Source organism: Platalea leucorodia (genome assembly GCF_965183815.1).
Source record: "Platalea leucorodia genome assembly, chromosome: 12".
Lineage (NCBI taxonomy): Eukaryota > Metazoa > Chordata > Aves > Pelecaniformes > Threskiornithidae > Platalea > Platalea leucorodia.
In genome coordinates, this window is record NC_138834.1 from 13,508,634 (window position 1) to 13,520,675 (window position 12,042).

Below are 12,042 nucleotides of genomic sequence, written 5' to 3' on the forward strand. Positions count from 1 at the left end.
ATTTCAACAGGGGAAACGAACAAAATTAGAGGCCATAAAGGATCAAAATTCAATGCTTCAGAAGCTGAATATAAAAACCCATCCCTTCTGCACTACGGTTGTCTGTGCAGTTTTAACAGAGAAAACTCCTTCCTGCCTCCTTCCAGGGACCCCACCAAGCCCTGCAAACGAACGGTGAATCATTCACTTTAGCACTGCGGAGTCACAACTGTCATCTGCTGAAACATTTCTAATCTATGCAGGAAGGGGGAAGATAAGTACATTGTAGTTTGATAGTTCAATTAGATATGCTAATAGCCATCTGAGACGCAAATACCAAAACCTGGAGTTTAAATACCAGTAGTTTTCCTTCAGGAGAAGATATCGTTACTAATATTTAGAGCAAGGAAAGGGCTGCGTTCCCTGTCTGGCTTCAGTGGCCTTTACATTCCCTTGCTGAAAAAGAAATGCATTTTCTTGTGCTCAGAAGTAAATGAAGAGCCAATTCATCAATGGTTTTGAAAGCCTTATCTTTAAACTTTTTTTATTTTATTTTTTAGATGCTATACCTTCTCTATTCCTGCTCTGGATCATGACTCAGGTGCTTAGTGTGCCGTTTTAAAATATATAATAAAGCAGATCTTCGCAGTGCCAAAAACGCTACCCTTCAGCGCTGGCTTACTCACTTGCGGTGCACAGTAAGTTCATCGTCTGTGATGCTGGTGCCTCGGGGAGTTTTCTCATCAGGGATGTTTGCAGTGATGAGGCTATGAGAATTAAACCACACGTGGCGGACTGGATGTCTGAAAAATAACCCACAGCACTGGGTGAGATGCCACCTGCATTAGACTCCTAAAATCCAAGTTCAGTAAAGGAATCGCTCTGGATTAAACAAGAATTCATCTACAGCAGTGCTCTCTCTGTGGCCAGAGGCGGGGAACCTGCACCTTTGGCTCTTCTCCTCCTGTCTGGAGCAGATAAACACAGCTTTTACCCCATCTAGTGGGCTGTTACCAGAACACACGTGGAGGCCAGAAAATATTTTAGACACTTGGCAGCACACAGGCTGCAAGGGATCTGGGCTGCCTGCTTGCTTGCTTTGCGGCTTTAAGGACTGCAGCAGCACACTCCTGGGAAGAGCAGGACGCTTCCCAAGATGAAGGACGGTAACACCCAGGAGCCCCACACCCCCAAGCACTGAGCTATGGCTGATTTAGAAATGCACTGTATGGCACAAGCTAAGAGGTCTGGTCTTCATTCCTTTTCCTCTCCCTGGTGAATAAACTAACCCTGAACCATTGTAACAGTATTTACTGTTCAAGTAGGAAGAACTTATCTTCTCAGATTAAGATGGCTCGTCTCCATGACCCTATCGTATCTCCTGTCATCTCCCTTAGCCTCTGCCCTTGCTTTCCATTCATGACACCGGGCTGTAGGCATGGGTAACACCACACGCACCTTCTTATCTATGAAGGCCTTTTTGACTGAAGTGATCCCCTCTGATTCCTATATAAACAGTTTATTACATGTTTAATCTAATGGTTTCAGTTTTAGTACACCCCCAAAGCTCAGATCTGCACTGCCTGCCCTCCTTCTTGGCATGTTCATTAGCGCTGCTCCAGGAGACAATCAATGCAATATTGTCCTTAATGCATCAGCCGCATCACAACGGGCTTTATAATTCACAGAGTCAAAAGAGAAGGAGATACCTGCTATTAATCAATGACAACTTCAACGTGAACTTCTCTGACTGTAAATACCTCATCTAGTGCCTCTTTGGGGAAGATGCATTAAAAAAAATGATCAGGATTTATCTGTTCATTTTATTAAGGGTATCACTCAGACTTAACAACGGGCTAAATCCTTGAGGTCTTCATTCAGACAAAGCTAAATCCCTGGGAACTGTGCCTTGATTGGGATATCGTAATTTGGCTGTAGCAACTGACAGTCTTCTGTCAACTCCAGGATACTGATCTCGGCTTGTACTTTCAGTACTGTACTTCTTGTGCTTTCAGTACAAACTGGTATTTTGGTATTTAAATGAGTTTCAATACCAGCCTCGCTTTGATCGCTACCGCTAAGGGAATGTGTGAATGAGGTGCACAGAAACACAGGTACAGTGTAAGGACATAGCGGACAGAGACAGCCAGAACCAGTCACTCTGAAGACAACAGCCACGAGTCCAGCATTTTAAAGCCAAGGTTCAGCAAAGTAAATACTGGTTGGGGATGGGGCAGGGAGAAGACACTAACCGAGCTTCAGGGAAAATCCAGAGAAAACAATTTCCATGCTCCCTTACGCCGACTGAAGCACTCTTTTTAATTAATGAGTAAAAAGCCTACGACAGCTAAAGGGCACACACAGAAACACACACAAGACTCCAGGTGGGGAGGCAATCTGTTCCCAAATCACATGAAAACTAAATGGAACTCTCAGAAGCTTTAGACATGGGCATGTTATCATTTTGGTCCTGGATCATCCCCTTCCCACATTCCTCCTGTCAGTCAAATCCGATAAACACCCTTGCAATAGGACCCCGCGCAGACAAAATTACCTAGCGTGCATTTCCCAGAGTTTGGTGCCCATCCGTTGGTCCCACACACAGACCAGGCCCTCTTCTCCTCCACTGACGATCTTCCAGTCGTCCATCTGGACCGCAGACACTCCTAACTGGTGGGCATAGAGGGAGCACAAAGATTCGCTTTTGCGGAGATCGAATACCCTGACCCTAAATGAAAGCAAATAAAGAGCAGAGATAAAAACAGCTGTGGAGCTGCAGCCTGTGGGTTCTGAGAGCACAAATACTTTTGGGGTTATGAAAATATGTCTAGGACAGCAGTAGTCCCACAGCCACTACAGCGCCAAAATGCAATACAGTTGACATTTTACCACTGAATTTTCACTCTGACTTCTATTATCAAAGATTTTTTGAGGCAGACTTCTCCCACCACACAGGACCTCTCTGTCACTTTACAAGTCCTAGGTGATATAAAACGTAAGTTAAATTTGGAGAAATCTCCTCTATCTGTACCTCCCCAAATGTTAGCAATGCCTCATGGCATTGTGTACTGTGTTTTGGGCATACTGCTAACACATCCTACCCCTTGGTACCTAACCCATGTCCACTATGGCCGAGAGATAATATTATTATGAGGACCAAGGAAAGGGCTATTATGACAAAGATTTAGGAAGAGACGAAACGTGTGGCGATTCAAAAGACAAGTCAAGGGGTTTGCACGCTTGAGTTAACCACCAGTGTCGAAACGAAGCTATCCACAAGCACCCAGCAATCAGCATCTCTTCCGATTTCAGAAACACAGCTACTGACTGCGGACAGCTTTTAGGTACATCTGGTTTTCAGGAATTATTGATCGCTCAGACAAGGCATTTTGAAGAGAAACGTACCAAAGACTCGGCTAGAAGCAGAACTGTAGAAAAAGAGCTTAGGATTTCAACTGCTGCAACAAGTCCACAAAACCAGTTAAAGCTAATGGTGTTAAGTTTTAAATCCAGCACATAACAAAGGAGTATGTTTTTTGATCCTTATATATCAAGATTAAAAGATAAAGCAAAGTACATAAGCGAATAAAAAAAATGCAGTGAGTGAAAACAGAAGTAAAAGGGAAATACTGATCTCAGATTTGAAAACAAGCCAGAGAAAGTTCCTCCCAGCTGATGGCTATCAAGAACGAAACCATCAGGTACGCATTAATTCCAGAAAAGGCCAAAACACACTTGTTCCAACACATTAACTGTACTTTATTCCATACCCCTGCTACGATCCTAATGGCATTGCAAGTCTTTCCTTTCCCTTTCTCAAATGGAGCTTGCATCACATGCTTTTACAAATAACACATTTCAGCAACTGAAATAAAAGGCAACAGAACAGTCCAAAGCTCCAACAGAGCAACATCCATCTGACAGGCAGACAAACACGCTGGAACAGAGCGAGGAGCACGCCTTGTGTGGCTCCGCAGTCACCCTTAGGAAAACCCCATCACAACAGTTGCTGATGGTGAAAAGGACTCCTTGCTTTCTCCAACTCCAGCAGAGAGAAGCTTTGGCTACGTATTAGAGCTATGCTTTGGGTTAGGATGGGGTATTTTGGAAGTGTTCACACCCAGCGCTCTCCCTGTCTTAGTGCATGTGTTCTGCACGGCAATCAAAGCTTCTTCTGTTTGGTAAGCACAGTTGGAAATGAAGATCTGATTGTATCCTGGTTATTTCATTAGCAAGGGCCCAGGTTTCAGGCAGGTGTCCATTCTGGCACACCCTTGGAAGAATCAGAGGCACACTTGAGTTGTTCAGATGTGCTTAAAACAAAACAAAACAAAAACGACAAAAAAAGGAAAAGCATTCTGCAAATCCAATGTGATGCTCTAATGCAGACTTGGCACAGCCCTCCATCTCCTGCCTCAACAGCTGGGCTCAGTGGGAGCACATCATATTCATCCGAGTTCAAGGGAGCTGTAAGGAAGGTGTTCTCGTCACCAGGCTTTGACTATCTTAGAAATAAGCTCACTTGCCTTTAGCGAGTATGGAATACATGTTTTGACCCACGCTTTCAGCAGCAGTACACAACGGGCTTGCCATACGTTTGCTTTCCCAATGCTATTCCATCTTGGGTTCCACCAAGAAGGCGGCTGCTGTTGTGCAGTGCATCAGCACACGCTCCCTGTTATCAGACCTCTTGCCAGTGTGAAGCGCAGCTAAGCAATCAAATACGTCAACAATGCTTCAGGAGCATTTTTTGATGGAAAGAGATTTTATAGGCCCCACCAAAAACATTTCATTTCAACAGGGTGGTCTGTGTTACTTTTCAAAATCATGGCTTTGAATAAAAGAATAGCATATATAGTAAAATTGAGAAAGTGCTATATTTAATTCCAGCTCCATAATAGGGCTATGGAGGTTCAAGCCACATCCCACCTGCGGATGCCCAGCGCCTATTAATACCCTTCACGCAGCACCACATGAGGAACTGACCTCCGAGATACACATGGTCTCATCTCCTGGATGCCAAACTTATTTGCTGAACTATTGATTCCCAACTTCTTGCTATTTTAGTGATGGCCAACCCCTGAACTCAGTCAATGCCTGAGCTGAAAACCTGAAATGCTTTCTGCAGGGGAAAGTGCGCAGACATTTACTCTAGTACAAAGGGAATAAATTTCCATCTCACTTAAGGGTTATCAACTTTATCTACTCTCCCATCATTGTGCAAGAAATCAAAATTAGAGGTAGTTTTACTGGGGTGCTTTGGAAAATCAATTATCTGCTTTTAAGGAAAAACAACTCCCAAGGATTCAATTACACGTGTCAAACTTCAGATATTTCCTTTATCCTCTTTGCTGAGAAAGTGCGAGGTTTGCTCGCACTGCCTATTGACTGAGAAGGAAAAAAAAAAACCTGTTTGACAAAATAATCATTTTTGCAAGCTGCTGCACTGGCGGGACAGAGGTCTGGGATTTGGCAAAGGGAAGCATCCGCCTTACAATCTGATACCCACCACCACACCAGACCACCACCTGCAGCCTGATGCCCAGTGCAGAAAGGAGGAGGGAAGGAACAGGGAGCCATTAGACACTGGCTCCTCGCCATCCCACATCTCCTTTGGTGCACTGGATCAGACCCCACAAATAACTAGCCAAAAAAAGAAAATCTAAAAATTGGACTCAAAGGGTCCTTTTAAGCACTTTAATCCTTTCGCACTGACTGCTCCCAGCGCGTCCGTTCCTGGCACCAGATATTGTGCTGGGAAAATCCTACTCCCCAAGCCAAGGAGTTAAAGAGAAAGCTGCTAATCAGCTAAATAGAAGCTGGAATCTGTTCATATGAAAGTCTCTTTTTTTTTTTGTCACCTGAGGGACATCACAGTGCTCCGAAATACACTCTTGACATCATTTGGCAGACGGACCCATCTCATCCTACATGATTCATCCCTTAGGTTATTTTTTTAATATCAGAAAGTGAGCTTTTAAATGCCAAACTAATTTTGCGGGTGGTGGTGGGGAAGTGGAAGATATTCCAAGTGGTCTCGCTGGGCTGTACACCAACTGCGTCCACCAAATGGCTTAAAAAGAAAGTCTTCCCATGGTGCTTTCTCAAACAAAGCAAACTGGCAGCCACATCCAACTATTACCTAATATTTTGTTCCTGAAGTTCACGCAGGCTGCATTTGAAACATTAGAGGAGAAACAAATTCGAGCAGGTCCAGATGTAGGACAGCAGGACAGGAAGTAAGCTAATTTGAGATGGGTTACAGCCCTTGGTAGTACCTACCTTCTGTCTTTATTGCCCGTAACAAGCATGTTTGGAGGACTGTTCTGGAGGTTGACACACGTAAAGTCACCTATCGAGTTGCCCATCTTCTTCAAACACTGACTTGTTTCCAGATTGTAAAGAAGAATCTGGCAGAAAGAGAACAAACACCGGCTAAATGTAGCATGAGCACAACAACTACATTTTGCTGCAGCATGAAGTAGGGCAGAGTTATTACCATCAGAGATGGTTCGCAGGACTCGTTTCTCAATGTGCTAATACATAACCAAGACACGGATCTATCCCTATTAAGAAGGGCAACAACACCCTCAGAAATGAGGAAATCCAAGTTTCATAATGGAATCCATCAAGAAGCAGGGATGCGAGGCTCTTGCCAACCAGTATCAGATGGGTATGGCTCTCCGGCAGGCAAAGCAAGCCACACAGATTTTCTCCAGGTCAAGATTTTAAGGCTTACATGGAAAAGCAAATAGTTTCTTCATCAATTTTAATGTTTGAAAGAGTAGTAAAAGTAAACAGAATCAACATTTAGAAGGTTTAGACAGATGGACTGTGCGAGAAAGATTCAATCAAATACAGCAAAAATTGAAGAGCAGAACTGAACACTGACTCAGCGCTGACAGGCCCTGCTGATGGCTTTTGTACAGATCACGCGGCAGGAACAGATTAAGAGAAATATTACATCTGAAGTGGCAGTTCAGATGGGAAAGGAATAAAAACAACTCTGATTTTAAGCAACATCCAAGATGATTCGACCACAGACTGGAAGAGAAGTACGAGTGGTTTTCTGTCTGTTCACCCTCCTCTCCTTTGTGCAGCCATCAGTTTTATCACGTTCGCTGCCTTTCCTATGGGGCCAGATGAGATTTATCTAGTTGGGCCTTTCAATTTAGGAGAGCAAGTATTTTTAGAAACAGAAAAATGTACTGGTCAAAGCCCAGTGGAGCTCAGCACAGCACCTGGTCTTACATAACTTGATAAACATTATTAAATTTCATGGTGATGCTCCTTTAATTTAAAAGAAACCGATGGCCATGAAAAGAATAACGGTAGTTAAGACATCAGAAAAAAAAAACTTATGGCTCCCATGGCAACATCAGCATGGCTATGTCAACGTCACATCAATATTCTTAATTTCTACTTTTCTGATTATATCCACATGCAGCTTAATAAATATTACACTATCTATACATATTATTTCAACATTTGCCAGAACAGCCATGGTGATGCTGCCTGGCCTTTTACTTCCTATCTGTGCAATTTTAGTAAGCATCTGAAAGGTCGAATTAAGAGAGCAGGAGGGGATCATTTTGTGATGGATGCCTCTAGGCAACGAAAGTGAAGCTTTAAAAATCGCTAGGAATACTGCAAAGAAAGGCAGAGAATTTGCAGGCTTCCTCCATCTGCCATTTCTCCCAACTAAGAAGCAGGCATGGTTTTATTCAGCCATATTATCAGCTCCCTATTAGAATCAACACATTCATACCTGACTTCCTCAGTTGCTTATAATATTTATAATCTCCCAACCAGTTCCCCTTCCCTTGTCCTTGTGAAGCTACCTGCCTCCAATAGCAGTCTTTAGCACATAATTTTTCATCCTTAAGACCCAAAAAACCAAAGCAATTTTACCCAAGCTCTGTAAAGCAAGGAAGACCCTACCTTTGCAGGGAGACTTAGGACATAAAAGTTGCTAAAAAATGAATTTTAGCTTCCATACCTACGAAAAGTTGCCACAAACTGCATGAAAGCGTTAGTCTTCGAGGTAAAGACCAATTTACAGCCTGTTCTCACTTGCAGCACAGCTTCCAACAGCTCACGAACCAAACCCAGAGATAATGACATCCTGGCAAAGGTACTTTGCACAGTTTTCAGTGCAAAGAAAATTAATATCTGTGCCTGGCAACCAAATTTCTCCTCGGAAAGTTTTTGAACAAAAGACAAAGTCAATAGACTGCTGAATTCAACTTAGGAACAATAAACCATCGGGTCAACAGCGATGTATTCCAGCTCCCAGTTGAGCCCCTGAACCAGCCCTTCCCAGCTGCACGTTAAAACTCTGGAGAGGGCCAAACGCTGCTTTCTCAAAGTCCCCTGGGGCTAATACTTAAAGTGAACATCCATAAACTATTAATTTATCTAAATGACCATAGCTCCCATCTATCCTATAAACATATGATACATACTTGAAAATTCAGTTATGGCCATAAAAGACTATAATGAAAAATTGCTTCCACATAGCATTTAAAGATTTCCCTGTTTTACACCAGAGCAAATATTACATATTCTTCTGCTTGCAGCCTCAATTTTAGATCCCCAAGGCAATCCTCATATGTAGGTAGCACCAGTCAAAAAATTATTTATTTGTCCTCACATAACTTGTAGATGGCCACCAATTTAAAAGTGTTTGCATCTAAGAAAGAGAATCTGTAAAAAAAATAAAGGTTCAGATCCATTAAACTGGAAGAAAAGCTTTTGTCTCATCATCTTCTCCTACCCCCTCCAATTCCTTCTCTTCTCACATCAGTCTCCATTCTTTTAAAGACTTGGGTTGGTGGGTTTTTTTTTTGTTTGTTTTTTTTTTTTTTGTTTTGTTTTGTTTTTTAATTTTACAATGCACATGTTTATTTCTAGCCAATTAGCCCTATCATTGGAAGAAAGATTCTCTTTGTGATTTTTGGTATCTAGCTTTAAATTCAAGTTCTGTCTTGAGCAATTTTATGCTCAGCAAATGAATTTCAAAACCTTATCCTGACAAACGAACAGGTAAAGAAACAAAAAGAACTCTGAATGCTTTTTTAAGTCTGAATAATAATTTCTTGAAGACAGGGGTTTTAAAAGCGTACTGATGACAATTTTGAAGTTGTTAGAACACTTCTCATGAGCTCTCCTGTAATACCCCAAGGCAACAAGGATTTTCTTTACAAAGGCCAAGGAGAAAGAACGAAAATACTTGGTCAATAGGGACTTGAAATAAGGGCCTGTATGTTAAAGGGCAGATAAAGCATAAGATCTTTAGGAGGTTTATAATCCTATAATGCACACTGCAAAGGGATTACCCTTTTAAAGATATTTATAATCCTATAATGGACACCCAAGACCAGTGACCTAATAGGTACCAAACCGAAGGTAAGTGAACCAAGAGCATTTGGGTGTGAAATGAAGTACCCTGGGATAACACGCTAACGAGCATCCCTTCCCCCAGTGGGACCTGGGGGACACAAGGGAGGAAAAGCATTAAATACTCTGTGCAGATGTATCAGGATGAACGCACAAAATAAAAAGCGTTACCTATTAACATCGTTCAAATGAAAAAGTCTGAGTTATTGGATAAGAGCCAAGCAATCTCCCAGAATGCTTAATAATTCAACAAGCCAGAAATAGCCAGAGTACCTTTACCATTATGTTTAGTTAAAGACCACAGAGATTAGAAAACACATTATCCATCTCAGAGGCGATTCTTTCCATGTTACAAGTCCCTTAACGACCTTTACCATCTCTCCCTCTCTCTCTCTCTCTTTTAATAAGGCTGAGCAAATGGGACTTCATTTTATCCGATTGCCACAGACTAGCGGTATTAATTATTCATGCTCATACTCTCTCTTTTGTTAAGGCAGTGCATTAGACTAATTTCCCTCTTTACTGGGCGAGTTGGGCAAGTCTCAACCTGTGGCCACTGTTCCCAGATAGATGCACCGAGAAGCTGGCAAATTCATGAGACCAGGCAAAGGAAGAAAGGAAAAAGTTACTGTACTTCATGGAACGGCAGAGCAGTGGGTACGGGGAAGTCTCTTTTAATGCTGTCCAAGAACTCAGGAAAGAAGATGAAGTTAATTCACAAAGAATTAAAGTCTCTGTAGCCAGAATAGCTAAGCTGTGAGCTTTGTTACATCTTGCAGCTAAGTGAGGTCAAGCGTGGTCGATGTACTCTGGTTGAGATACTTCCAAGAAAAACCAAGGAATTGAAGGAAATGCTGTTGATGGAACTCTTCCATGCACGTCCAATACCCCAGCAGGTGTTTGGGGATCCTGTGTTGTTGGAGATGTCTTTTTTGGATGGAACATTAAAACAACAAATCCCCAAGCACTTGTTATCAAAGAGCCTGTGGTACTTTCAACAAGAGCAGGGGTGTTCAACCCACTGTCCTGGCCGAAAGCCAGCCGACAACTGCTTTGTGAAATAGCTAGTTTCCCTCTGCAATCGCATTTCTGCTTCTTGTCAGAAGTTACCACATCGCACGGCGAGTGAAAACTGAGCTGTCTCTCAGAATTGGGCGAAGCACTCCGTATATATTTAGTTCTTGTTTAGATGAAGTATTGAATGGAGTATCATAAATATCAGCAAAAAGTATACTGTAAAACCACATTCAAACCCTACATCCTTTTCCTTACTAAGTAACACACAGGATACATTAAAGAACCACTTTCTCAGAAAGAACCGTCTAGGATAGAGGTTTCTACCTGTTATTTTAGAGACAGAGGATCAAAATAAAAAAAAAAAAAAAAAAAAAAAAAACCACAAACAAAACCCAAACAACTGAGTTGCTCAAAGAGGCAGAGGAACAAGCAGCAAGATTGGGAACAGAATTTGCATTTATTTTCAGATTATGTTTCTCCTCCTTTCCTTCTGCCCATCCCTCTGCCAACCAGAAAAAACACTGCCTGAATACACACAAATATTGCCAACGAAAGAAAGGGTCGTGAAATTTCAAGTCCATCATGAACAAAAAAGGGATCTGGTTTTTGCTAAGGTCAAATCCATTCAATTCAAAGGGTATCTACAAAAGCGACAAGGCTATTTCATATGCATTTGCTGCAGAAGTCATCAAATTAAGTACAACATATGGTACACGCTGCTGCAAGTTTGAATTTTATTTCTAAAGGGATGTGGAAAAAGAATATTTTCAAAGTTTACAAGCCTCAGGGGCACAGTTTCCCCGTGCAAATGTATTGAGTTGCCTACTGTAAATATGGCACATAACACTGCAACAACAACAACAACAAATTTGACTATTAACAAATGCAAGGTCAGCATATTGATACTTGTACACAGAGGTAAGTGTTCTGGCTCCATAAATTGAAAGATGAGCTAAGATTTAAAAGGAGCAGCTGAGGGAGACAGACAGACAATCAGAGAGAAAGAAAAAGAGTAAATCATACACAAAACAGCCAGTAAAAAAAAAAAAAAAAAAAATTTAAAAAGCAGTTAATATACATGAATAATGGATGTTTGATTTAAAAGCAGTTTACTCCAATATGATGTAATTTTTGACAATCAGCCAGAGAGACTATTTTGCAAGCTCTTGCCAGATATAAGTCATTGTGTAAAGCCGGTAACACAACCGTTTCTCTGAGCATGTGGAAAATTGACTTTCATGCCATCCTAAAGGTGACTTTATGTTGGCAAACGAGAACTCTTTTATTTCGCATGCGCTCAGCTGTACCAGGCAGCCTCAAGCAATGCTTAAAGACCCACACAGAGGACTGCAGAAAATAACAGAGTCTAATCAGCTTACAGCAAATCCAGCAGCAAAAAAAAGCCAGCCATACACACTACCCGGTCCTCCAAACATCTACACCTGCCATAAAAGTTACACTAAAGCTAAAGACAAGCGTAGTTTGGTTTTTCCTTTTAAGTTTTCATCTGACTGGAGTTAAAAAGTAAGACTGCAAGCTGGTAGCAAGAAGTAGAGCCAAGTATTGTGCAGGCAGGCAGCGCGCAAGCTTCGGTATCGTGATTCTGCCAACGCACCTGCAACCCTTGCTGTTCCAGCACTGGACACT

General features: G+C 41.9%; 1 protein-coding gene across 2 annotated transcripts in view; it reads right to left on the minus strand.

Moving 5' to 3' along the window:
- The window catches only part of FBXW8 (F-box and WD repeat domain containing 8), a 52,277-nt gene that overhangs the window by 920 nt on the left and 39,315 nt on the right, over positions 1–12,042 (minus strand). For both annotated transcript variants that reach the window (XM_082325377.1, XM_082325376.1), the window contains 3 exons: positions 6,262–6,389; positions 2,534–2,707; positions 666–782 (listed from right to left, as the gene is read on the minus strand). In XM_082325377.1, the coding sequence (XP_082181503.1) occupies positions 666–782; positions 2,534–2,707; positions 6,262–6,389 (419 nt within the window). The remainder of the gene's footprint in view (positions 1–665; positions 783–2,533; positions 2,708–6,261; positions 6,390–12,042) is intronic.